Here is a 26,636-nt window from a genome sequence, read left to right as displayed (position 1 = left end):
TATCTGATCCTGTCCCAGCCTTTGTGTAGATGGTGATTAGCCTGTAATCGCATAGCCTAGCACAGTCTACTGGTAAATCTAAACTGCATTCTAAATTGCTACAAAATTTTATTGAAACAGATAAAGGAAAGAGTGTGCAGTAACACGGTATTTTACCATAGCTGCTATTGTTCTGTGTTTAAATGTATTGACTTAGAGTGTCAGTATCTGAGTCAGCTAATACAAAGGGTGATTTTTTTTTTTGCTCTTTATGTTTTAGAAATAAAGTAGTGATACTTCCAGTAATATACTAATCCTGGAATTCTCTTCTTTCACAGATTATCAAGTGATCTGACACTCATGAAAGAGAAGAACAAAAATCTTCCTTGCACACATGAATCCTTTAGGTAGGAAACTGGACTTTATAGTTCATGACTATGCTATGTATAAATAATATTTTAAATTATAATAGCAAGATAATGACTGTGGAGTTGGCCTTGGTAGCTGGTAGAGATGAACTTCCATCATATTTCCAAGAGCAATTTTCAAGTTCTAATGTAAATTCTAACTTTCGAACTCTAAAATTTTACTCTTTACAGCTTATGCTTTTCTTGTCTGTAAAAGACTGCTGTAAAAATAATAATCCTGAAATTATGGCTAAATGTACAAACCACCAGGGAAGAAACAGAATATTCAGGAGCCATGAGACTGGTAGAAGAAGATTGCTATTGTTAGCTAAATCATGTTTTATTGGAAAAACAAAGGCAGTAGAGGTGGTATTCAGAAAAGAAAAAAAAAAAAAGAACTAGTAGGAAAAGATCAGTTTTTAGCTTTTGTCATGTTCCTAGTATAAGTCTGAGCAAAATACTTGATCATTCTCTGTCTTGGTTCCCCATCTGTAAAGTAGGGATAATGGTGCTTTCTTCTTGTTGTCTTGGCTTTTCTTGTCAGTTGAGATGTTGAGAGTTTTAAAAAGAGTTTCAGGCTCAGTTCTGTAAAATCAGTAGGAGTTAAGTGCATAAGTATTTTGATGGAGAACTGTCCTATTTTCAAGAATCTGGGATTTCATTATTTTTCTTTTCAAAAAGTGACTTAAGTCTTCCAGACTGAGGAGCACATCTCCATGGGTGAGAGAAGTTGTTCCGTTCATCATCACGTTGACTGCTAATCAAAGGAAGGACTACAAAGGGTCATTAGGAGAAAGTTTGTTTAAGGGACAAATTTAGGAAAAATATATTAGAAACCCTTTTATAGGCTTTTCAGGTGAAATATAAAAGGACTTGTAGGTGCTTCCAGTTTATGCAACACAGAAATATGAAGTGCTTGGTCCCAAGAAATTAACTGGATGCCTAGGTTCCCTTACACAGCCAACAGCAGGAACTATGCGTCCTCACAAAGCACTTCACAAAACCTATGTGCTAAAAGTAGCCATCTGGAATCAGTCACATGAAATTCAGATCAGAGACATGTCTGAACTCCCTATGTTCTCTAGAGCCTATATGTCTCCATGAAGGCTGTACTGGATGCCTGAGGGATTCAGAATTTGGAGACTTCCAATTAGGGCTCATTCAGAGAGGGAAAGCAGAGCTCTGGTCACACTACACATCCACAGCTTTTAATTCATAGTATAATCCCAACCATCACTGTCATTCAGAAACACATCCAGTGATAGCGATGCCTGAGTCTTGGCTAGGGACATATATCAGTGTTGGCATTTGAGAACTCGGTGTGGGAAGGCAGGCTCATGCAATGTCCACAGTATAGCTGAATGTATGGCCAGTAGAATTCTGGACGGTCTAACAGACTGCTACATTCTTCCTTTAGTCTTTTCTTTATTTGTACTTGGTTTCATACAGCTGTAGTTCAGCCTTTCAAATGGTAATGAACTGCAGTGTTTTGAGACTCCTTAAACTGCCTTCCCCCAGGCCTGAAAGACGAACATTGTTTATCGTCATAACTAGTGGGAATGTGAATCTTGTTCAGTACAGATTGGTAAAATACTTTCAGCTTTAGATTTCTTTAGCAGCAGAAGTAAAGCTTGTGATGCACATAATGTCATTGCCAGAGGGTGCTCTCCAGTTGTTACCCTTCTTGCAAGCCTGAAAACGCTGCAGACAGATAGAAAATATTTCCATCTGTACAGAACCAAGTGAAGAGCTCTCTGTCAATCTCAAGAAATTTATCCATCAGCATAGCCAAGAAAGAGAGAGAAAAGAATGCAAGAACTAGAACTCAATTAGGACAAGGGCATTTTTCTCTCAACCCTGCTCCACAGCACCTGATTTCAGTATTAGTATTTAACTTTCAGCTTCATCTAGGAGCATTGCAAGCACAGTTTTCAAACCTACGATTTCATAATATTATTAATTGCAGAGTAGGGTTATTTTACAGGAATATCTAGCAATTCTATGAATTCTAAAACCCCAGTAATGGTTTCCATTTCCATCAAGGCACACTGTTTTCTGGGGTGCAATGTGCAGCCGTTGAATACTATGTAACAGCTGTGTTGAAAGGGGAAATTCAACTATAATGTCAGAATGTAACAACTTAGTTGGAATTAAATCAAAACATTCAAAAAGAAGGCGTATGATCTTTTAATTACCGTTACTCAGCCCTTGATTTTGCATGACATTCTGGCAAATCAACATCCACTGTGTCACTTACAGAAGAATGCATTCAGTCCTAAAAGTAAGGCATTCCCTCACAGCATCTTCCATAATGCTCATTACTCTTTTATGAAAACATTTTCAAATCTTAGATAGGGGAGACACGCTTTTGATATAGCTATGACAAAGTGTGCATTGTTTTTTCTATTAAAGCAAGTATTTTTAAAACACAAGACATCTCTCCAGAAGCCTTATAAACATTATTTGAACCACAAATACCAAGCACGAGGCAACCACGGAAACATAGGCACTGGAACAAATGGAATATGGTTAATATGCCTGGAGCCTCCTGGCCACGGCTCTGCTGCTGCTTACATTCCTTCAGAAAGCAATACAAATATCAGAATGAAGCTTTCTAAGATGCTTTTAAGCATGATCTTAAAATAAACACAGGTTCTGATAATTCTTAAATAGAAAATGTTTTGAAAGCATTAAATCCTGAATGTAAGATAGGACATCCAGTCATCTCATACTTCTGCACAGTTTTCTAACTGGTAATAATTCAAGGTATTCAACTTGAATTGAAACACTGGCCTGGAAAGCATATATTGGATCACCAAGTCCAGTCCTCAGCTATCACAAACAACCATGATATATGTATTTCATAACACATCAGACTACCTGGGAAAACTAAATGGAATTTTTGTGTTTGGAAGACTATTCCAGAAACTCACTGTTGTGATGGTAACATTTTTCTCTAATTTTTTGAGCTAATTATGGCCATCTATTCCTGTTCCAGCATTTGATAGAGTTTACCCATTCTTTTTTTCCCTCTTCTAATACTAATCTCCTGCTATGTTTATAGAAGACAACCACCCTTTTGTGGAGTAAAAAGCCAATTCTTTACCTCGTCATCATGAGACAGCCTCTGTGTCCCCTGCTCATCTTTGTAGCTGTGTTCTAAATCTGTTCTAAATGGGTTAACGTGGAGGTTTTTTTCCCAAGTAAGGGTGACCAGAACTGTACAGAAAGTTCAGTCTGAGAGACTAATAGGTCCATATTCGTCCCCAGTATCTCTCCTGTTCTTCTTCACAGCCACGTTACAGAAGTGCTTCATGATCATCTCCTTTTAAAAAACAAATGCTCCCAATGAAAAATACTTGTTTTCAAATGCATTAATTTCATCCTATTTCTATTAATTTGGTTCTTTAGGTCTGCAGTTTCCAAAATTATCCCATTTTCCTTGCAGAGTGCTCTAATACAGCTCTTTCTTAATAATGCCTCTCTCTTTTGTCATATTGTCAAATTCCATTCTTTTACTCACTCACAGTTTCTCTTATCTGTCAGTTCTTCACACAGAAAAGATATGTCTGTAAAAGTAAAAAAAAATAATCATGGTACCACTTCCCTATAGGGAAGCAGAGTATAAGTCTCAGTTTGAAAGACCTGTATTTTGCAAATGTTCTAACTATTTTTAGAAATAATAAAATATTGTAAGTGGTATCATATGTACATGAAATAGTTACTGTTTATGGATTGTTATTTCACCTTCACTTGAGAAAATGTGCCTTGTTCTTGCATGAGCTCAATGGGGTGTGCTCCACATGATGTAACACCAAGTTTTCAGCTCATTTCTGAAGCTAAAGACTAACATTTGTGCTTGGTGTTTGTTTACAGTCATAAAATTTGCATGTGCTTACACAAACCTGGAATTTATATTTAGATGGCTTGCTCTCCACTGACTGTATATGCACAGATTGCTGTAAGTGAGTTTAAAACTAACCCAGATGCAATTTTGCAGCCTGTAGCTCAGTTACATGTGTGAAACATGCCTGGATATTCAGAAGTTGCGTACGGAAACATAGCCAACTGTTGTTGTTCTCCTCATTGTCCACAGTAAACATGTTTTAGATTCAGTTAAATTAACTGATACTTCATTTGCCCTTGCACTTGAAAAACATTTGTATGCTGGGGGATTATAGTTTCTTGATACAGAAAATGAATTGCATAATGAAAATTGAGTCATCTGATAAACCACAAAGAATTTTTCCTTAGCAAAGAGACAGCTTGTTCCCACGCTGTGCTACACTGAGTGGGTTTCAAGCATACAAGTACCTGTCAGATGTGCTTGGTAGGAGTGGAAAGCTGAGGTAAGGAGCTTCCTACTTAGACAGTAAAGTGTTCTTCTTTAGTTTCAAAGAATGAGGTTTGCTACCAAGAATCTAATAGCCGACTCCAGTCACCATCTCCAAGCAGGAAGCATATTGGTGGGAGAAGCAGGAGGTTTGATTTAAGTCATTCTGTCTTTTCTTCAGGCTAAGCAAACAGATTTAGCAGCAACAGGGACTTCTGATCACCCTGAGCTGTAACCTGAATTCTGAGGACATCTAGTGGTGTCAGCCCACTACAGGGACCGGGCCTTCACAGCTGGTGGCTTCCCACTTGCACCTCTGTAATTCAGCCGAGTTCTGCAACACTGCCTCTGGCCTTTGCAGGCTGAAAAAAGAGGGATAATTGCATCCCATCTTGCATTTTCACCTAATAAATTAACTGTGAAGTTACGCTACTTTTTCCTTGGTTTATTTTCTCTAATCTTGGCATTTCCACTTTACTGAAAAATCAGACACAGTAAAAATAATGAGTTGAACGCAAAGAAAGAGTAGCATTCTTCAGCTCAGGTGATCCTGACATTGCCAGTCCCAAACGTTCAGAAGTCATGAGGTTGGCTCAAAAATCATAAACTTCTAAATAAATTTTGGATATTTTCTATTTGCCTGCTGTTTTCAGGACTTTCAAAGTTCAAATATGTTGAGCTCTTATTTATATCAACAGAGATAAAAGTGTATTTTTTGTTACTAAAAGGCTGATTTCTCAGGTAAATTAATTAAGTCTAAAAGTTAGAGCTATAAGAAAAGCACCCAGTATCCCAAGATGCCAAATAAATATGCAAGATTTGTTAATGCTGTGGAGTTGTAATCCCAGCACTGCTAACTGTTCAAAGACCTTCAGGAAGACCTACTTAGTACTCTGTGATTTGGGTGTTCTGCTTCTGAAGTGGAACAGTAGGTGTTGCTGCACCTTTTTGAGAAATAACAAGAATCAGTTAGCTGCAATTCAAAAAGTACTTTGATCAAGCCAAGGATACATATTACATGTTAAGCATTGTTATTGACTGTTGCATGATGGTGTATTTTTCAGTGAGCCCTTGATCTGATATTTCCTCCTGAAGACAAGCCAACATCATGAAGCAGAAATTGACATCATCAGTTCGAATTATTTTGCTACTTGCTCTGACTGAAGTGGGTCTGACTGGTAAGTACAACACTTTCTCGAACACTTGTTTTTCCTTGAAACACTTTCTTTAGAGAAGTCTGAGGCTTTACCTGATCTATCCTGACCACCGCTGGAGCCTGTACATATCTAAATTACTTTATTCTGAAGTTTTGTATGGAGATTTTGAAAATGGCTTGAGTCCTCTTTTCTTTTTATAGTATTAATTTAATGATTATGTGGTGGTGATGATGAAAGGCACTCACTCCATCCCTACACTCACTCCATGCTTGTCACCTTCTTGAGAATTAGCATTATATGAATGGTAACACTATTAGAGATAATGAGATGGAACTTTCATAAAATAAAGGTAAGCTTAGGTTGAAAAGCCATATGCTTTTCATGACAAAATGTATGTAAACATATGTCCTATGTTCTTGGTAGAAGTTAATGACAAGTAGTCTTAACAGGAAATATTCTTAAATATATTGGGATTATTAGCAAATATTCAAGTACTTAATTAATACTTTCAGGTTGCCAATACACAAAATACTCCATACAGCCCATGGATTCCTTCTTTCTATTATTTGTCTTACCTATAAGTTACCTAAGTTACCCCAAATATGTGCAGATAGTGGAATTTTGGTTCTGTTGTGAAGTTGAAGGTGAAATTAAATAATTTTAAGATGAACTTAAGATAAAGATTTTGGATATTTTAGGAAAAAAAACAAAAGGTCATGCATCTATTTCCAAGCTTTTTAATTTAATTTGGAGATAACTGTACACTTTTTAAGTTTAGGTAACAATGCAATTTTCATTTGAAAAAGAGAACTAAAGTAATTTTAGTAGCTGTTTTAGAAGTTTGAGGTGAAATATATTTACATTTCTGAAAGTTTTGATGCTTTCTCCAGGCAGATTTATTTGCCAAATTCAGTCCATAGTTTCAAATAATTTTATTGTCCTCGAAAAAGCACTCCTTGCTGAATTTATCATTCAACAATAACAAAAAGCATTGTCCAACTCCAATATAACTAGCTGTACTTCTGTACTTCCCTAGGTCAATCATACCCTGGAAGACCTAAGATAGTAAGATGTCGTTCTCTAGAAAAGGAAACTTTTTCTTGCTGGTGGAAGCCTGGCTCAGATGGAGGACTTCCTACCAATTACACCCTGTTGTACAGCAAGGACAGGTAACAAAACGGTGCATAGGTATTTTGTAAGTGATCAAGTGATGATTAGGACAGAATGAGGGAATGATAACATTAATTTATAATGGTGTTTTTATGAATCCATGTTAGATAGGCAACAAGGGCTACATGAGACTAATGGCTTTCCCGTGTTGGAAGTAAACATGACCACTACCAGTCCCAAACCTTCAGCCTGTCTCCACTGAAACTCCTCTGACCTAAAATCCCACCGGTCGAAAGACGTGCTGGGAAAGGTGTACTTTGTCCATCTTACCAGGAGGCGCACAGCTTTTAGCTGAATGGCGTGCTTCTCTGAGGAGGGGAGCATCAAGGCACCACGGGGGGGGCCATGGGGGCTCCCCTGGGGCGGCAGGGCAAGGCCTCCATCCAGGGCCCACCCCGCCACCCCAGCCAGGGAGCCGGGCAGGCTGGGGACAACCCAGCCCTGGGCATCAGGCACCTCCCCGGGGACCGGGACAGGGACAGGCTGCGGCCAGGCTGGGCCGGGACGTCAGCCCATGGGACATGGGACAGGGGTGGCTCGGCGGGGGCCCCACGGCTGGCAAGGGCAGGGCTGTGGGGAGCTGGAGACCAGCCCTGCTGCGGTGGGCTGGAATGGGGGCCTGGGACCTGGGCGGCGCACGGGGAGGCCCCGGGGGAGGCTGGGCAGGGGCAGCGAGGGCTGGTGGTGCCCTCGGGGCCCTGCCAAGGAGCTTGTCCATTACCGTGCACGGCAACCCCCCATCCGGAGAAAGTCTCTAGAGAGCCTTCGCTTCCCCTTCTGGATCTGTGGCCAACCTCATGGTTCCCAAAATGGAGTAAAATCAGATGTGGGTACTGCATCTCAAACGTTACTGGTCTGGTAAAGTCTGTGACACCCTCATCCTGTTTAAGGATAAAATCCATATATGTTTAGCAACTTTGCTTAACCTGTGCTTTTTTGTATAGCTGTCCTTTCTTCCTGAAAACAAGAGGTCTCAGAACTGGACCAAGTAAGCAGGGAGGCTCAGAGATTAAATTTCTTTGAATAAATCCAGTGAGGTTCAGAATAAATAAGGTCAAGCCTCAGACTTCCCGGCTTCAATTAAACAAACTCCAAATTATTTGGTATTAATTGATCAGGAAAGATGCAGCCTTTACTGAAGTTACCACTCTCAACAATGACCTCAGAGCTTTTGTTTTATGACAGTACAGATGTTCCAATCTCAGTCAAAACAGAAATTTTAATGAGCATTTTAAGTCATACCTATCACAGCCTAGAACAGTCCTGTGTGGGGATGGATAGGAGTGCTTATCTGTTTCATTAAATCTGCTGAACACCAGGCACTGCCAAGCACTCCAGATCTGGGCCAGAGTTGCCTTTCCTAGCTCATTATCTCTCAAGTACAGTCCCCTTCCTTACTCCCACCTTTTCTTTGTGAACTGGAACAAAACTGCCTGGCAACTGAAAGACCTTGTTATTAGCAGTGCATAGAGCCCAACAGTGGGACTAAAGTGCAACCTTGAACCCTCTCAGCTGGTGCTTAGGGTTTGTGCTGTGCTTTACATCTGGGGTAGTAGTCTGTACTCCGAGTACATCACCCAGTTCAGCTTTAATTAAGTACAAAACAATCCCTGTCCTAAAAAACCGAAGACTTATATAAAGGTAATAGGTAAGAAATTGTGAATTAATCAAATATTCTTTGTTGAGACAGTTGTGATGATGATCATGTTAAAAAGCAGGTAAATTAATATCTTTCTGAAAACAAAATAATCAATAAAACACTCCTCTGCCACAGGGCCCATCAGGTTACTTCCCAGGGGAAATATGTAAAGAAACTATTTAGCAACTTTTCTTCTTTAGTCAAAGTGAATGTGTTTAATTTGCCTTTTAACTTGCTTTTAAAAATTTTTTTAAAATTGCCTTATGCTGTCTCTGGAAATTTGTCTTTCCCTTCTTTTGTTGACATTCCTATGCATAAAAAAGGGGATAGAAGCGTTCATCCTGAACAACTGCAGTAAAAATAGCAATGAAGCATTTATGGTAGTAGCATTTGACACTCACTGAAATGTTTCCCAGAGGTGGGATTATATATAGGTTTAAAGTTAAACATTTCAAATTTCTTTGCTGAACCTAGGCCATTACTAGAATATGATCTGCTTTGCTTCCTTTCCTAAACTTTAACTTTTTAAATCATTTTATTTCAGTGAAGAAAAAATCTATGAATGTCCAGACTACCGAACATCAGGTCCCAATTCCTGCTACTTTGATAAAAACCACACTAATCCCTGGACAACATATAATATCACTGTAATGGCAAGGAATGAGATTGGATGTAACAGCTCAGATCCTCAGTATGTGGATGTGACCTCCATAGGTAAAAAGGGAAGAATGAAATGGAAAAAAAGTAGTTGGAGATGTATGTGGTTTTTGATCCCAGAACAAGGAGTGGTAGAAGACTTCTCTCCTCATTATGTGAAACTTGCTATGGAGGAGCGTTTATCTACAGATGATCTAAAATATGCATTTTACTTATAAATTAAGAAACTACATATTTTATTGTCATTTTAACTTTGGCTGAAAAATTGGCTCCAGTTTCTAGTTATCTCCAGTATTTCAATTAGACTCAATGACAGTTTTGTAGGTTCCTAGCACTGCAGATGATAAAACTTTCAGATTAGGTTAAGCTACCTAAATTTTCCAAATGTAAACATCTTTCTGGCTGCTGGCATTGCAGTCTTGGGAGGGTAAAAATAACTGCCTAAGCACTCTGTGGGCTTTTTGTAGTATTTCATATTCATAACTCCGTTCTGCTTTCTGCATATACATAATCTACACATTGTGATGTTAAATGTACTTTTTAGCTATGAAATATCTGACATATTAATTTTGCAAGAGTGGCCTAATGAAATTATGATTTCTATTTCCTTAGCCTGACAAATTCAGAGTAAAGTCTAAGATTTGCTGATACTGTGGTAAATCAGTAGCCAGTTAAACATTATTAGGGAGAAAGGAAAAAAAGCCTATTGTACTATTCCCTTACAGAAGTGCTGAATGATCTGAAATTAATGTGGTGAAATACAAAACCATAAAGGAGGTGCCTTTTCTGAGAGAAAATTAAGTCATTAATGGCAAACTTTTCATTTATACAGTTCAGCCAGATGCTCCTATGAACCTCTCTCTAGAAACAAAAACATCTGCTAGCATAATGAACCTTTGGGCAAAATGGTCTCCACCTCCATTAGCTGATGTCAGCTCTAATTCACATGTATATCACTATGAGCTACGACTAAAACCTGAGGAAAAGGAAGAGTGGGAGGTAATGGAAAAATATATTTATTGTATAAATGCACTTTTCAGTGAGTCTTGTCTGAATTTAACTGATATTGTAAAAGTTTTAGTTTCTGTAAGGATAGAAAAATTAATGTAACCAAATCTGATTAAAGAACGAAAAATACTGTAGTGGTTTGTAGACACAGTGAAATTCAAGGTATTTGTATAATTATCCTAATGTCATATACTAAAAAAACCTATTTAGTCCACTGACACAACATTTAATTGTAAGTTTTGTCACTGTGTCTGCTCCTAAGTGTCACAGTAAAAAACTGCTCAGATCATGTAGTTTAACCCAAATCAGGATCAAAGCAGTTTATTGATTCATTAAGATATAATTAACAAGCTATCTGTTAACTATGCAGTCAAGGTCAGTATCAGCAGTACCACAGATAAATCACAATGCTGAGCACTTAAAAATGTTAATAGACACCTGCAAATTTATAAACACACTTCTGTAACTAGTCCCAGAAATATGCTATATACAGAAATTCCCCTCGCCCAGGAAGGGTAGGTTACAAGCACACCCCACCCTCCTGGGAGTACAAACTCCCCTATTTACACCTGCTTCTGCAGGGGACATGGATGCTTTAACTTAATGTGAACCCACATCCCTTCTTACAGTCTACTAAGACACACATCAGTGAGAAATGACCCACACGGTCACATGCATACACCTAAGTGTGGTTCCTACCTGGTGCAGCCCACGCTGTCTGGAGTGCAGCTACTCACGGCATCAGAGAGAGAGGCTGCTCTGTCTGGCCCAGACTGCTGGCAGAGCAGCTTCTGATAGCATCAAACTAAACTTCAGGACTGCTGAAATTTCCCATCTTCCCCCACTATTAAAAATTTTCACACTTCTTCAATACTGCTTTTCAAGCTGAAGCTTTTGTGTTTCCGAAGTCTCTCAGTTATTCCCTAGTTACTATTTAATTGGGCTGAAAGTCATCACCATCACCCTCTTCAACAGGATCACTTGGGGGCAACCCCCTTCTCAGAAAATTTCGGGTGTCCTACTCACACTATTTCCATTGACGTTCCCAGCTGTTGCCATTTTGCTAGGAGCAGGCCACAGTACTCCTACAGCTGAGGTACCAGGATAAAATATCATTCTTAAAGTCATAGTCAGATGGCCTTAATGCTACCTAAATTGTTGATGCCTTAATGATGGAGAAAGCTGTGGGTCTTGAAAGACTTCTGAAGAGAGATTCAAAGGGCCTGAGGAAGGCACTTAATAATAAGCACTAAAACTAGCCACTAAGAAGCATTACACAGAGGGTTTATCTGTGAGTTGGACTACCTGTAGTGTTCCTTGCATTGTGGATCTGATGGAGTACTAACTTATAGGAAGTCTATACTTAAATATGTTCTTGAGAACATGTATCAGGATCTCAGTGTCACTGAAGTGAGTTTTTCTGTTAAGTCACTACCTTTTCCTCTTTGTAATTCACATCTTATAAAATACCCAACTGAAACCCTTGCCTTTCAGAAGTCAGTGACACAAACCTACTCCTTTATGGTTTATTTGTTAAAGTGGCCCAATTCTTTATAACTTTTCCCATCCATTTTCTTTTCCAGACAATACCTGTTGGAGTTCAGACAATGTACAAAGTGAATAGGTTACAAGCTGGGGTGAAGTATGTTGTCCAAGTCCGCTGTATGTTAGACCTTGGAGAATGGAGTGAGTGGAGCTCCAAAAGGTGCATTCAGATCCCCGATGGTGAGTGGATGATTGCTGTTCTGTTAATTGCTTTTAAATTCTAGCCAGTTCAGTGTTGTGAAAGGTGTCTAAATAGCAGCCCTGAAAACCCAGTTCCTCACACAGATACTTCATAGTGCTGGAGAAACAGCTTAGTGTATTGTATTGGGTTTGTGTGGCAAGGTTTTGGTAGCATGAGTGTTACAGGGGTGGCTTCTGTGAGAAGCTGCTGGAAGCTTCCCCTGTGTCCAACAGAACCAATGCCAGCCGGCTCCAAGACAGACCCACCGCCAGCCAAGGACAAGCCCATCAGCGATAACGGTAGCGCCTCTGTGATAACAGATTTAAGAAGGAAAAAAAAGTTGCAGGGCACATAGAAACGGCACCAAGAGAGAGGAGTGGGAACATGTGAGAGAAACAGCCCTGCAGACACCAAGGTCAGTGAAGAAGGAGCGGGAGGAGGTGCTCCAGGCACCAGAGCAGATATTCCCCTGCAGCCCGTGGGGAAGACCATGGTGAGGCAGGCTGTCCCCCTGCAGCCCATGGAGGTCCACAGTGGAGCAGATCTCCACCGGCAGCCCGGGCATGACCCCACGCCGGAGCAAGTGGATGCCCGAAGGAGGCTGTGACCCCATGGGAAGCCCATGCTGGAGCAGGCTCCTGGCAGGACCTGCGGATCCGTGGAGAGAGGGACCCACGCTGGAGCAGGTTTTCTGGCAGGACTTGTGACCCTGCAGGGGAACCACGCTGGAGCAGTATGCTCCTGAAGGACTGCATGCTGTGGAAGGGACCCACGCTGGAGCAGTTCATGAAGAACTGCAGCCTGTGGGAAGGACCCACGTTGGAGAAGTTTGTGAGGAACTGTCTCCCATGGGAGGAACCCCATGCTGGAGCAGGGGAAGAGTGTGATGAGTCCTGCCCCTGAGGAGGATGAAGCGGCAGAAATAACATGTGATTAACTGACCGTAAACCCCATTCCCCATTTCCCTTCGCCGCTGTGGGTGGTAGGTAGAGAATCTGGGAGTGAAGTTGTGCCTGGGAAGGAGGGAGGGGAGGAGAGAAGGTGTTTTGAGATTTGATTTTATTTCTCATTACCCTATTCTGGTTGATTGGCAATAAATTAATTTTCCCCAAGTTGAGTCTGGTTTGCCCGTGATGGTAATTGGTGAGTGATCTCCCTGTCCTTATCTCGACCCACAAGCCCTTTGTTATATTTTCTCTCCCCTGTCCAGCTGAGGAGGGGGGAGTGATAGAACGGCTTTGGTGGGCACCTGGCATCCAGCCAGGCTCAACCCACCACATGTGGTATGTAATTGCGTATTTAGTCTTGTTGATCCACTCAGAATCCTCTGCTGAAACTGGCTATGACAAACAGGCTGAGATTTACTAGGAAGTCACTTCTGATACAGGTGTGCCTAAATAATTTATTGTTCCTTTCCCTCTATTTAAAAATGATGTTGATTTCATCTGTAGTTATAGATATGAGATATATATATATATATGATTGATATATATATATAGCATAGTAATGGTACTTGTGTAAGAATCATTCATTTGTTCATTAGTAACTGGACTGAAAGCACTGCCATGTCTAACAGAGCATAACACTTGCAGCTACCACCACATGGAAATAGTTATCTGTGTTTTGTTGGGTTTGAGTGGACACATTAAATATGAATGACATCATATCTTGTTGTCAGACCCTTTCGCCAGGTTGTCTCATATCTTCTGTCACTAATTGTATTATTCATTATTTGACATGGAGATTGCTGAAGTACTGTTAATAGAAAAATATTTTTTAAATGTTCCATTTTCAGATCTGCCTTAGGCAATTAGAAATTTGGAAAATCAATGTCCCTACTCTAAATAGTAAAAAATGTATATTATTGATGTAATAGGACCATATTTTGCCACAAATGCATAACTGCAGAAGTTCCAATCACATCAGGTTTTTGACTAGCATCATCCTATTCAAAATTTAAGCATTTTGCTCTGCCCTACTTTAAGTGCTTTGCTTGAGACTATAAAATCTTCATCGGGAATCCAAATAAGTATAAATTGCTTGGCAGCAATCAGGCAAGTAGCCTGAATACGGAGCATAACCTCACTTTACAAGGAAATGTGAGAGCTGCTTCTTTGTATCTTTGGAGTCAGATCAGCATAGGTGCTTCAGAAGAGAATTACTGGCAAGGACATAAATAAATAGGCAAACACATTCTTCATTTTTTTCCTGTAAAAGCCAAAACGAATGACAGCATTTTTTTAAACTATCAGAAGCATCTTAAAACACATTTTTTAAAGAAGAAATGGTTTATGTAGACAATAGATTGGATAGCAGAGTGTATTTTAAACCATTTTATAAAACCTGCTATGACAGTACTTGAGCACCGCTTGTCAGATTTGGGGGCAGAGAAGAGCCACAGCCAGGGAACTAAAACATAGCTCCTCAGCATAGCTGCAGTGGGAAAGTATTTTGAATCCAGGTCAAAGTAGCAGGCTGCTGCCCTAACCACCGAACCGTCCTTCCTTTCCTGTGCTAATATGAAGCAAAACTTTTTCTTTCCATGTAGAAAAAAAAGTATTTTCCTGTGCTCTGCTTGACATTGTTTTATGAGTTCAGGGTTGACCTAATGCAGTAAGCTTACTAATTAGTTCATTTCTTTATCTCTTACAGGAAAGTCACCTCCTGAAAAGCCTACAATAATAAAATGCCGTTCTCCAGAAAAGGAAACATTCACTTGTTGGTGGAAACCTGGTTCAGATGGAGGACTTTCTACTAACTATACTTTGCTTTACAGCAAAGAAGGGTAATAAGCTGTGTATATTATTCAGTGTTTTATTGGAAGGACCTGGAAAATCAATGCTGATCAGTTTTGCATTTAGGAGATGTCATTTTCCATAGCACATCATTTTGTCCAAGTGACATATTCTGGAATAGCACTAGCAACAACATATTTAAGGTTGAAATAGGATCTCTTTATAATGTCAGGTTTTTCAAAATTCTGTGAATTCTTCTGCCTTGAAAGATAGACTACCTTGAAAGTTGCCATGGCTCAGGAACTGCATATGCAATACAAACACACAGTCCTGTAGCTCTTCAGCCACGCAGCTCCAGAAATAAAGCTTTCCAAAATGACCAGATATTAAAATTTTCATCTTATGATAATGCTTATTTTGCACAAGTATTCATAGGCTGTGAATGCCTCCTGGCTTCTGCAGTAATCTTGGTCCTGGAACTTAGATCAAGTGCTAAACATTCATTTTAAAGGAGTAGTCAATATTTTGTTTGGGTCCTGTGAACTATTTTTCATTCACCCAGCACTGCTCAGCCTTGCACTGACCTAACTGGATGCTGAACTCTGTATTTGTCAGCTGAGAGCCAGGTCTTAGTGGAAAAAGACAGATACTGGTCCAGCCAGCCACGGCAGAGTATGAGGTCCACAACCACAACTTTCTCTTTTGTTATTGTGCATCACAGAGGAGCCTGGAAACAAGTACTACATACTCAGCTTTCTCTTCTGTCTATCCCTGCTCCCTTTGGGAAGCTGGGGAATGGATTTGGAGGACAGGTACAAAGTAGATTTTTTTGAGGAACAAGTGATGAAAGACCAAAATAGATTCTGAAAGGATATTAATGTAATATGCAGAACCTGTGTAAGTGTGAAATGAACATTGGAAATAATCAGTTTTTAATAGATGGGTTGAAAGACTTCAGCAATCACTTCTACTGGCCCTCTGGAACCTGTAAGGCCTATGCAGTGGACAATGGCATTCAGAAAAGTAAGAGCTGCAATCTACTAGTCTGCTGCTGCATCTACAACAGCCTAAATTCTTCAGCCTTTATAGTCTTTATTTTGGGGGGAAAATGCTTACTACAGTCTCTGGAATTGTCCAATTACTCTTTAGTCTGAAAGCAGTTTTCTGATTTTCTTCACATTGCCAGGCGTGAAAAATCTGATCCAGCCCTAAATAATGCTGACCTACTAGTAATCAAAGTCAGGTGTTTTAGTCTGTGTAAACTAATCACTGTGATTCTTTCATTTCAGAGAAGAACAAGTTTATGAGTGTCCAGATTACAGAAATGCGGGCCCCAATTCTTGCTACTTCGATAAAAAGCACACCTCTTTCTGGACCATATACAATATTACTGTGAGGGCAACTAACGAAATGGGAAGTAACGTCTCTGATCCTCATTATGTGGATGTGACCTACATAGGTAAGAGAGGACAAGTATTTTCTGTGAAACCAAATAATTCAGAATTATGGGTTTTGACACAAAAATTCTAATTCCAGCTCTTCTCATATAAAGTATTATATCCAAGTTAAAAACTTTCAAGAACAAATAAGATCTTATCTGGTGTAATAATAAATCAATATTCATCCCTTTACCATTTTCTTTTTCAAAGGAAACCTAAAAATGCTAAAAGCTTTAAAATTGCATTCAGACCATTTATTGGTTTTCCATATTTCTTTCAGTCAAGCCCTAAGACACACCATCCAGCTAAAATCTTTTTCCACTCTACCAGCAACTGAAATCAAATTGATCTTGTAACTAATAATACTTAAATTTGATTACCTAAAAGTAGTTTCCAGACCCAAGAGAAGCTGAATTAGGTTTTTTTATAGCAGTGTACTAATAATCTCTTTTCTCAGACTTTTTCCACAGAGTGACTGTGGACAAGGATTTAGGTTTTTTTCTGAGGGAACGGAACGTTACCACCAATAACCATTTTGTTATCAAGGATCTGGCTGCCAGGAGTCTTGCAGCTGGAAAAGGGCTGCTGGAGAACAGGCTTTACATTTTACCTCCATGCCCTGACTACTGACTTGATGAAGCTTTGCATCAGGCAGTGGTAAAATACATGCACGATATGCAGAAGCTCTCCCTCTGAACTGAGGAATCTGCAAGCCTGACTGTAGCAGAAACCTGTGTTCCATTTTTGTTTATTTTTGAGATATAGACAGGTTTTTAATATTACTGGTTTGTTTTATTTTTAAATATCCTTAGGAATGCATGTAGGGATTATGCTGTTGTGTTTTCTCAAGGTAAGAGATGGGGGGGGGGGCAGGGGGGCAAGTTTCATCAACTACATCTGTGTTTTCAGAACTCCTAACCATATATGCCAACTTTGATAAGATTATGGTAAAACACAACTTTCATAACACAGCATTAAAGATGTTAATTTTGAAACACAGTTGTGGCGAAAAGCAATAATAAATGGTAATGTAAGAAAAAATTATTTCCGGGGATAAATTATTAAGGCAAATCTCAATGTGAACTTAACATATTTACTGTTCTTCAGTTTTTTCTTCAAATTCATAAATCCATGCTTACTTTATCAGGAAGCTCTTGATACCTGTATTCCAGCACCAGTTCTGAATTACTACACACAATGGAGGTGGCAACTTGTGACTCACACCTTTTTATATTTCTTCCTAAGATGCAAGGAAAAAATCCTTTAGACTCTTACTGTCAATTCTTTTATTTTAACAGTACAGCCAGATCCCCCTGTGAATGTAACTCTGGAATTAAAAAAGTCAATAAATAGAAAACCATATCTGGTCTTGACATGGTTTCCACCCCCGCTGGCTGATGTCAGATCTGGATGGCTTACCCTTGAATATGAGTTGCGGCTGAAGCCTGAAGAAGGAGAGGAATGGGAGGTAAGGATGTTGCAAGTTTTTGCTAGATGGCGTTTCCTGATCAATTAGATTTTGTCAGCTAGGTCGCATGCCTGAATGTAATGAAGCAGGCACACTGAATAGTTCATTGTTTTTCAAAAGTGCTTGTGTGATCTATGATTTCCTACTGAGAATACTGGTATCTCAGATGCTGTTGTGTGATAGCAGGTGATAAAGAACTTATTTTTAAGTGTGGCCATTATATATTAATCATATTGGCTTTACAGTTAAAGTTGTTTGTTCTCATTTAGTCAGGTTTCTTTTGTGATAATTTGTTCTTAACCACAAGCACTTCTTTGGTAACAGAAAGCTCAGTGACATTATGTAAATTAGTACAAATAGTCATTAGGTGATAGTTGTCATGGCCACATAATAATAATTGTCCATAACCAGGATCTGCAATTCAAACAATTGGGCAGCAAATTAAAGACTCTAGCTATTGGTATTAGGCTGCATCCCCTTCTTGTCTGCTGCAATACTTCCCAGCCATCTCTGTATCTCCTCCTTCCTTCCCCCTGCCACTGCACTTCCCAGCTCCCTGACCCTTGCAAGATCCACTTTTTACTACCCTGTGCAGTTCCACCAACTCCACACTCCTTTTCTCTCAGCATTTTCTTCCCTCATCTCTGTTTTTTGCCTCCTTCTCCTCTCACCATTGCAGTTCCCACCGTTACCACAGTTCACCCCTATTTGCTATACGCTCATGATATGTTTTTGTAGTAATTTGAACAATATACTAGAGCCAGATCTCATTCCCACTGAATTATGCTAGAAAGCTGAACTATAGAAATAAACTAACTGTACCATTTTTCCATGCCCGCATAACAATTATTAGAAAGCTATCCAAATTCGTTCTATATTCCCAACTTGGTTATTCAAGACTGAAACCTAGCTGTGATTTTCATAGAAAAATGTCTTAATTTTATATGCATTTTATGGTTTTTATTTAATTTCCAGACTATTTTTGTGGGACAGCAAACACAATATAAAATGTTTAGTTTAAATCCTGGAAAGAAGTATATTGTACAGATTCACTGCAAACCTGACCACCATGGATCATGGAGTGAATGGAGCTCAGAAGAGTATATTCAGATCCCTACTGGTGAGTGGCCAGGCATCCCTTTGGTAATTCTTATTACATGGAAGTTCATGTAATACTTTTGTTAGCTGTTTGTAGCATCCATGCATAGTGACATCCCATAGTTTCCTTAGGACAGGTAAGAACATCATTGCCAAGGTAACACAATTCTCAGCATCCCTGCACCATACCCAGTTAGCTTTCCCCTTCATTACTTTTTGGAGTTAAGGTGAATCAATTTCTTTACTTATTTAATCCACATTCTTTCTGTTTATTGCCTCATTTGTTCTCATGATGGTAGTTTTTAATTAAAAGAATACCAGTAACTGCATTAAAACTGATACATAGACGACAAAGAGCGACTGCCTCCAGACATTAACAGCTCTTCATTACTCTTTATCTGGAATGAATTTGAAATAAACACCTCAATGTAAAAAGCGTCATGTTACAATAGAAATCCTTAAAAATATATAGTCCTAGATAATTTAACCCACCATTTAATTAATTGTGTGATATGTATTTCATAATAAAATGACTACAGTATTGGCATAATTGAATTTGAACACAATTGCTATAACTGGCTGTGACAAAATTTCCCTCTTCATACATTTTTTGTATCATTCAAGAGAGTTTATTTCCTGCACAGTGCCATTAATAAGAAGTATATTTATTATCAGATATTACAATGATTGTTGAGATCTATCTATGCTAATAAAGGCCTCTAGATTCAATACCAAATATGGCAGATTAGACCAATTTTTTAAAAAAAGTCATTTGAGACTTTTTTTGCATGTCAACTGTGCATACGCTAGATGTGTGTTCTTAAATAATTCTGTTTGTTTCCTAGACTTTAGAGTGAAAGATATGGTTGTGTGGATCGTCGTTGGTGTCTTGTCATCTCTTATATGTTTAATCATGAGCTGGACAATGGTTTTGAAAGGGTACAGGTAAGTCACCAGTTTCACAATTACATGGAGTTGAAAATCTCACCAAACTTTTCAAAAATAGACTTCTAACATTTGATTCAATTTCCTATGGGTTATGTGTTCTCTTATAAACTCTAAATTACAGGTATTTCACTTTAAATTCACAGCTGATAGAGAGGTATTTCTGTTCTTTAGGGATACCAAGCTAAATTCTCAGTTGGTAAAGACATGTCTCTATTAGATCTGACCATCTTGGTTAGCCATGTAAGTATTCAGCAAACATAATTTGGAGTATCCCTGCTCATGTAGAAGACATGACTTTTGGTTTTACCCTAAATTCCTAAAGGAAATACGGTTATATTATGAGCTTGTCTTTCTGCCCACCCATCTGTCATTGGCTAATTTCAATCAAATCTGAAAGAGAAAGGTGTTGCAAAGTTTATCACTTTTGTACAAATCTTGCAAAAAGTACTGGCTGAGTAGAAGAAAGAGATAGAAACTGTTGATGGAAAAGCCATCAGAAGTCATTCATCATAAATCCTGGTCAGCTGACAGTCAAGTATATATTTACAGGCCCACTAGTCCTCCTGAACTGTGCCCCACATAGCTGTTTCTTAGCCAGTGATGAAGTTACAGTGATATTGGAGAACTGGAGGTTAAGGGACAAAGGACAATAAAAGGGCATTAGCAGTGTTACTTTTCCAGTTGAATAACTTTTGTACTGTTCTTTTTCCTATAAATACATCTAAGGGTAACTTACGAACTGTAACTGGATTTATAAATTACCTGGCTTGAGAAGTAGACAGGAAACAGAGGTCCAACAGGGAGGTACCAGATATGAAAAAAGTGTTTAAAATTTCAGTCACAGTCCGAGGAAATGGGAGAACAAATAGAGAGATAGGGCCCATACTTACACCTTGTATGTTTCGTTGGTTTTTTAGAATGATAGCCTTTATCCTACCGCCAGTTCCAGGACCGAAGATAAAAGGCATAGATACACATCTGTTAGAGGTGAGTACCCCTGATAACAACAGAAGAATTCACCATTACTTACTTTTCCAAATTATGTACTAGCAAACACAATTACAGTAATAAAGTATAAACCAGCTTCAATTAATTTAATCAATGTTAAAAATAAGCGACACTTTCAGGTTGATCCTGGGGAGGGTATGTGTGAGACTGTTGTGGTTTAACCCCAGCCAGCAACTAAGCACCAAGCAGCCGCTCACTCACTTCCCCCCACCCAGTGGGATGGGGGAGAGAATCAGAAGGAAAAACGTAAAACTCATGGGTTGAGATAAGAACGGTTTAATAGAACAGAAAGGGAGAAACTAATAATGATAGTAATAACAATAATAAAATTACAATAATAATAAAAGAATTGGAATATACAAAATAAGTGATGCACAATGCAATTGCTCACCACTCGCTGACTGATGCCCAGTTAGTTCCTGAGCAGCGATCTGCCCCCCCCCCTCGGCAAACTGCCCCCAGTTTATATACTGGGCATGATGTCACATGGTATGGAATATCCCTTTGGCCAGTTTGGGTCAGCTGCCCTGGCTGTGTCCCCTCCCAATTTCTTGTGCCTCTCCAGCCTTCTTGCTGGCTGGGCTTGAGAAGCTGAAAAATCCTTCACTTAGCATAAACACTACTTAGCAACAACCGAAAACTTCAGTGTGTTATCAACGTTCTTCTCATACTAAATCCAAGACATAACACTATACCAGCTGCTAGAAATAAAATTAACTCTATCCCAGCTGAAACTAGGACTGACAGTCTTGCCTTGCAGTAGTAGTAGGAGGGCATTTGAGAACAGGGTTTGGGACCACAGCTGTTCCTTAGGACACCACAAGAGCCGATGCCTGTGTCATCTTCCTAGTAGTTCTTATGGAAGTTGCTCTCCACAGTCTCTTGCCATGCTGAGGAGACAGGACATGGCTGCTCTATCATTCTCCTCCATTTCCTTCCTGTTAAACCCATGATACCTCTACCTGCCAAAAGCTTCCTAGTCCCCCCATTTTAGACACATGAATTCTGGGATTGTGTCTCCCCACTGAGGGAACTCAAGAAATTTCCTTCTCTTCTACTATTTTCTGCAGCAGTAGAAATCCAGTTTAGGTCTAGCGATACAACTATTAAAGTATTTGTATATTAAATATGTAGATTGTTCACAATTGTTCTAGTCAGATAAACCCTATGGTTAACAGTGAAAAAAATATCTTATTTATTATGCCCTTAGACAGGAAAATCTGAAGAATTATTGAGTGCTCTTGGTTGCCATGGTTTCCCTCCAACATCAGACTGTGAGGAACTACTGATAGAATATCTGGAGGTAGAGGACAGTGAGGATCAGCAACTCATGCCAAGCCATGACAACGGTCATCCCAGTAAAAATGCAAAAATTATACCCAAGGAAACAGACAGTGACTCAGGCCGAGGGAGCTGTGATAGCCCTTCTCTCCTTTCTGAGAAGTGCAGGGAGTCCCACGCCCTTCCATCAACACTTCAAACACAAAATGTAAGAGATGTTCAAGAAAATAAAGGAGGAAAAAGGAGCTGGGAAACTCAGTGTATAGCCTCAGAACAGAAAATAGTCCTTTTTAATGATGAGAGTACAAAATTGTCCACATGGCCTACAGCTCAGTTACCTGATAATCAGCCTTCTATGTTTGCCTACCACAATCCTGTAGATGTACATAAGATAACACTGAGTACCACAAATGTCAACGTTGCACGAGTTTTGGTGGGAAATGAAGAAAAGCATCAATCACAATATCCTATCACTGAAACTTGCCACGATGACATGGAAAAGCAAAAAGGGATGGAGAATTTGTATTCCAAAACTGACCAAACCACAGTGCAGGTCAAACAAAACAGACCTAATGACAAGCCACCATTTTTGAATCCTAAACTAATGGATTATGTAGAAGTTCACAAAGTCAGGCAAGATGTGGAGCCAGCAGTATTACTGAAACATAAAGAAAATAGTAGAACGACTGAAAAATACACTGCTCCAGGAACCAGCAAAGAATATACCAAGGTCTCAACAGTTGTGGACCATAATATTCTAGTATTAATGCCAGATTCACGCATTCAGCACACATCTGTGTCTCAAGAACCTGCAATGGAAACGTCTCAGAACCTTCAGCAAAGTCAAGCTGAGAAAAATATGAGCTACTGTCTGACAGTTCCAAGCAAGTGCAAAAGAGAGAACAATGGATCAGAGTACATGGACCCATCTTCTTTTATGCCCTCCTTTAAATAACTAATAGTTAGTACAGTACATACTTAGTAGTTATGTACAGTAGAGCAAAACCACATAGCAAATAGTTCCTTAAAAAAGCCTAGCCTTCTGTGTGCATTATACAGAGAATAAACTAAACTGTGGGTTGAGGTAATAATCATGAAAGTAAACCTTGGATATTAACACATTTCTGACACAGGGAAATGAGGAAATGGATATTATCTGCCATGAAAAATACATTGTAAACTAGTTATTCAGCTCTGCAAATCTATTAGTTGATTAAACCTGAGGGAATACTGCAGATTCAACAAAGTTGAAAATTGTTACAGGTCAGTCAGTACAGCGCAGTGATCTCAGAAGTTCCTCAATCAGATAAATCATTGCACAACAGCATTCTGATCTACAATGTTTTTTCTTCTGAATACATTCTGACACTAGATTAAGTCTTTATATTTTTTCTCAATCCTTAAGAAAAAATGAGCTCTTATATATGACAAATCATATATAAAAGAGAATAGATTCAACAGATTACAATAAAATAACAAATTCTTCTACATATATTTTTTCTTCACTTCAATGTGACAGAAGACTTTGCATCCCATTCCTATCCTAGTCCAATCAAACAAAACATGAAAAAAAATAGTAGAACAATATTTGATGTACTCCTTTACTGTATATAATACATAATTCTACTTTAATACAAGCCCATATATTTAACAATTTATTTTTAAAGGCTATTTTTCTATTACCAAAAAAAAAGCAAAATAAAATATTTTTAAATTTCCCAATCCTATTTAGCTACTTAGGGACTTTTCTGTTTCCTTCTGCTGAGACAGTGGTAACAAGTAAAGCTACCATTTCTATACAAAGCATAAAATTAAACTTTATACTAATTAAGAATATGAATTAATTTTTAAACTATATTTCTAATATATTACAGATGTATTACTATTTGAATTTTAAATTATTTATTTCACATGGTTTTTATCACCTGTAATTATAAAATTAAAATAGAATCTAGGTTTTGAGAGCCAAGCTTCTTTCCCACTGAATTTGTACTCTGATGCCAATCACGAATGGAATGGTGTTCTCCTGCATCCACAGACATTGCACTTTTTTCTGAGCCTGGAAGGAAAGTTTGAAGTCCGATTTTTCATATGAAGTTATCAACCTTCATTTTGGAATCCAGCCTCCAAAGTCAAAGATATGAGACATAAAGTCTGAGTCAGAGCTCTGCTGAAATACCGGTGGGAATGAGGAAAGGAGTCTATGTAGTTGGGCTGGACCAGTGTCTCCGGAACAGCAGTGGGAACAGTGAGGATTCCTCATACCCCATGTAACCAAAGGCAGAATCAAAATAATACTGGAATGGCTCTGAACTTACTGTCGTCCTTCCTTCTTGAAACAAAAGTTTAATTTACTCCAGGAAAGTATGACCAAGTGATGACTTATTAAAACTGGGCCAAGTATTCAGCTAGTATCACTAGCTTCAGGGGAAATTGGAAACACAAGGTAAGGAAAATTGTACTGGACGTGTGAAGGAAAGTGTATTTACTATAGATGAGCTCTGTTCTGTTCTTGTCCTTCCTGAACAGCTTTATATTTCTCCAGTTTTTCATGATTTTACGCACTGAGCCAGCCTTCCTGCAGTATCAGGTAACCTGGTGCAGAGCCAGACAAAAGAGGCTTTCAGATTTTGAAGATCCCACAAAGCCACATCCAGTTTGGGAAATCGGATTCTTACCTTTTACCTTCATGCCATGGAACTGCTCAAGTACAGATCAGTCGAGCTGTCTAGCTCTTCCACTGGCAGGACTTTAGGATTTAACTAATCATCTGTGTGTCTGTAAACATATGTGTTAGTGTATACTGTAACATTTACTTTAAGCATCAAATTTAGAGCCTGTGTCCCCTATACAGGCAATGTATTGTCCACTTCCAGAGGTTGATGAGAGCAGTCTGGATGCTCTGCTGAATGTGTAGGGAGGTAACTTAGATTCTTAATTCAGCTACTTAAATTTAACGCTTGAAGACATGAAGTGGCTACTCCAGAGAGCAGCCAAACATAAAATTTTGTTTAGTTACAGTTAACAGCACAATTTTACTGTAGCATTTGTAGTATACCTTACAAATTTTCTAGAGATGCTAAAAGTACTGCAAAGAAACTATCAACTTATCAGTCAAAACTGGAACGTTTTGCAGGGCAGCAACTTGTGTGTGTGCATGTATGTAAGCTGATAATACACTCTTTCTGACAGTATTTCTGCTTCATTTACACTTCAGTTTTCTGACTGAATCTGACAGAGCTGATCCAGATCAGACACGTTCTCCTTCTTTACACAGATAGTCATATCTGAGCCAAGCCGTTGTTTTCTACTCCAAATGCCATGCATAAAGCTGCTACAGGCCTTCCATGATGCATCTGGTGATGCGTAGAGGCTATAGAATCTTAGCAAACCACAGCTTAAAGATTTTCCTTATGGAGTGGATTTTGTAGGGTAAAACACAGGTGACTACACAGACGTTGTAAACCTAAGAAAGTGTGGGATAAAGTGGCAGCAGCAGGCTGTTGCTGTCATGTCAGTCACTTTGGACCTGAGGAAAACAGACACAACTTTTAGCAGATTTTAAGTGTACGGTTCATCCTGCCTAACTGTAGGTATCTATGGGTGTACCTCCAGAAATCCACACAGAAAGAGAACTGAGTGGAAGAGTTTATATGCTTTACCATAAATTGGTACTGAAGCTGCAAAATAGCTGTAGCCTAAATCACATTGTGAGGTGTAGATTCTCTCCCACCTTTGCTGATGAATGTCTTAATATGCCAAGTCATCATGGCTTTCTGTGAAAAGGGAAATTCAGCCAGAGTGGAAAAGGTGCATTTGCTCGTTGCTCTGAGGTGGCTAAGCTTTTTGAGGGAATTGCTAGCTAAACACAATTTGAACACAATTTTCATAAATATGTTTCATTCTTTAAGCTGAACAAGTGTGCACGTTGATTATTTTTCCCTTAGATTTGCTTTTATTTTCCAAAACACCTTGTTACTCTCAAGGTGGCAGCAACACCTTCTGAAAGTGGCCTTTAACATCTGGAAGTACATTAAGAAGAGAATAAACTAGTGTTCTGTAAAATCAGAATAACCTTCAGCTAAGTGTGTGGGCCTTTGGATGTTCAAATGCTTCATTCTTTCTGTTTGCAACAACATTTTTCCTTGCAGCACTTTAAGGAGTAGCTGTTTATTAGGAAATAGATGAGATTTTGCAGCAGTTTTACACAGTTGATTGTTGTAAAATTATGACATGCCAGTGGGGAATAACAGGCTCTTAACACCTCCTTTGATATACAGAGGGATGAAGTACGTAACAGAATTTACCCCAGGAACAGGGATTAGCCGTCTAGCTCTTGCACCATTAGTCAAATTTCTCACTTGGAATAATTATTTGAAAAGTTTGAATGTTTTCAATATCAATTTATGCATGTGTCACTTGAAGTGTGAATTACTTTTTAGTAGCATAAAAGCCCTAAAAGGAAGCATAAAGGCTCCTCAGAAGTAATTAATTTTATAAAATTCATAGAATAAAAATATGTATTTTAATAAAATACCTTTCCTTTGGACTCAGACTAATTTGATTAACAGTTTTTCTTCAGT

At 38.9% G+C, this 26,636-nt stretch overlaps 1 protein-coding gene across 3 annotated transcripts; it reads left to right on the top strand.

Moving 5' to 3' along the window:
- The first annotated feature begins 314 nt into the window (after positions 1 to 314).
- PRLR (prolactin receptor) lies at positions 315 to 23,041 on the top strand. 3 transcript variants are annotated; one of them, XM_010565638.1, is made up of 13 exons: positions 315 to 386; positions 5,784 to 5,897; positions 6,913 to 7,045; positions 9,230 to 9,399; positions 10,175 to 10,341; positions 11,934 to 12,075; positions 14,729 to 14,861; positions 16,101 to 16,270; positions 17,549 to 17,718; positions 18,694 to 18,838; positions 19,662 to 19,761; positions 20,682 to 20,751; positions 21,983 to 23,041. In XM_010565638.1, the coding sequence occupies exons 2-13, from the start codon at positions 5,828 to 5,830 to the stop codon at positions 23,006 to 23,008; spliced, it is 2,496 nt and encodes an 831-aa protein (XP_010563940.1). In that variant the 5' UTR covers positions 315 to 386; positions 5,784 to 5,827; the 3' UTR covers positions 23,009 to 23,041. The 3 variants fall into 3 exon arrangements, with proteins under 3 accessions (XP_010563940.1, XP_010563939.1, XP_010563941.1); XM_010565637.1 differs by lacking the exon at positions 315 to 386 and adding an exon at positions 11,703 to 11,705 and having other exon boundaries at positions 5,618 to 5,897; positions 21,983 to 23,008; XM_010565639.1 differs by lacking the exons at positions 315 to 386; positions 6,913 to 7,045 and having other exon boundaries at positions 5,828 to 5,897; positions 21,983 to 23,017.
- The last annotated feature ends 3,595 nt before the right edge of the window (positions 23,042 to 26,636 follow it).

This window comes from Haliaeetus leucocephalus, unplaced genomic scaffold (genome assembly GCF_000737465.1).
Source record: "Haliaeetus leucocephalus isolate CR32 unplaced genomic scaffold, Haliaeetus_leucocephalus-4.0 Scaffold194, whole genome shotgun sequence".
In the NCBI taxonomy this organism is placed as follows: Eukaryota; Metazoa; Chordata; class Aves; order Accipitriformes; family Accipitridae; genus Haliaeetus; species Haliaeetus leucocephalus.
The sequence above is the reverse complement of the archived record's forward strand: the minus strand, read 5'-3'. Positions and strand labels throughout refer to the sequence as shown.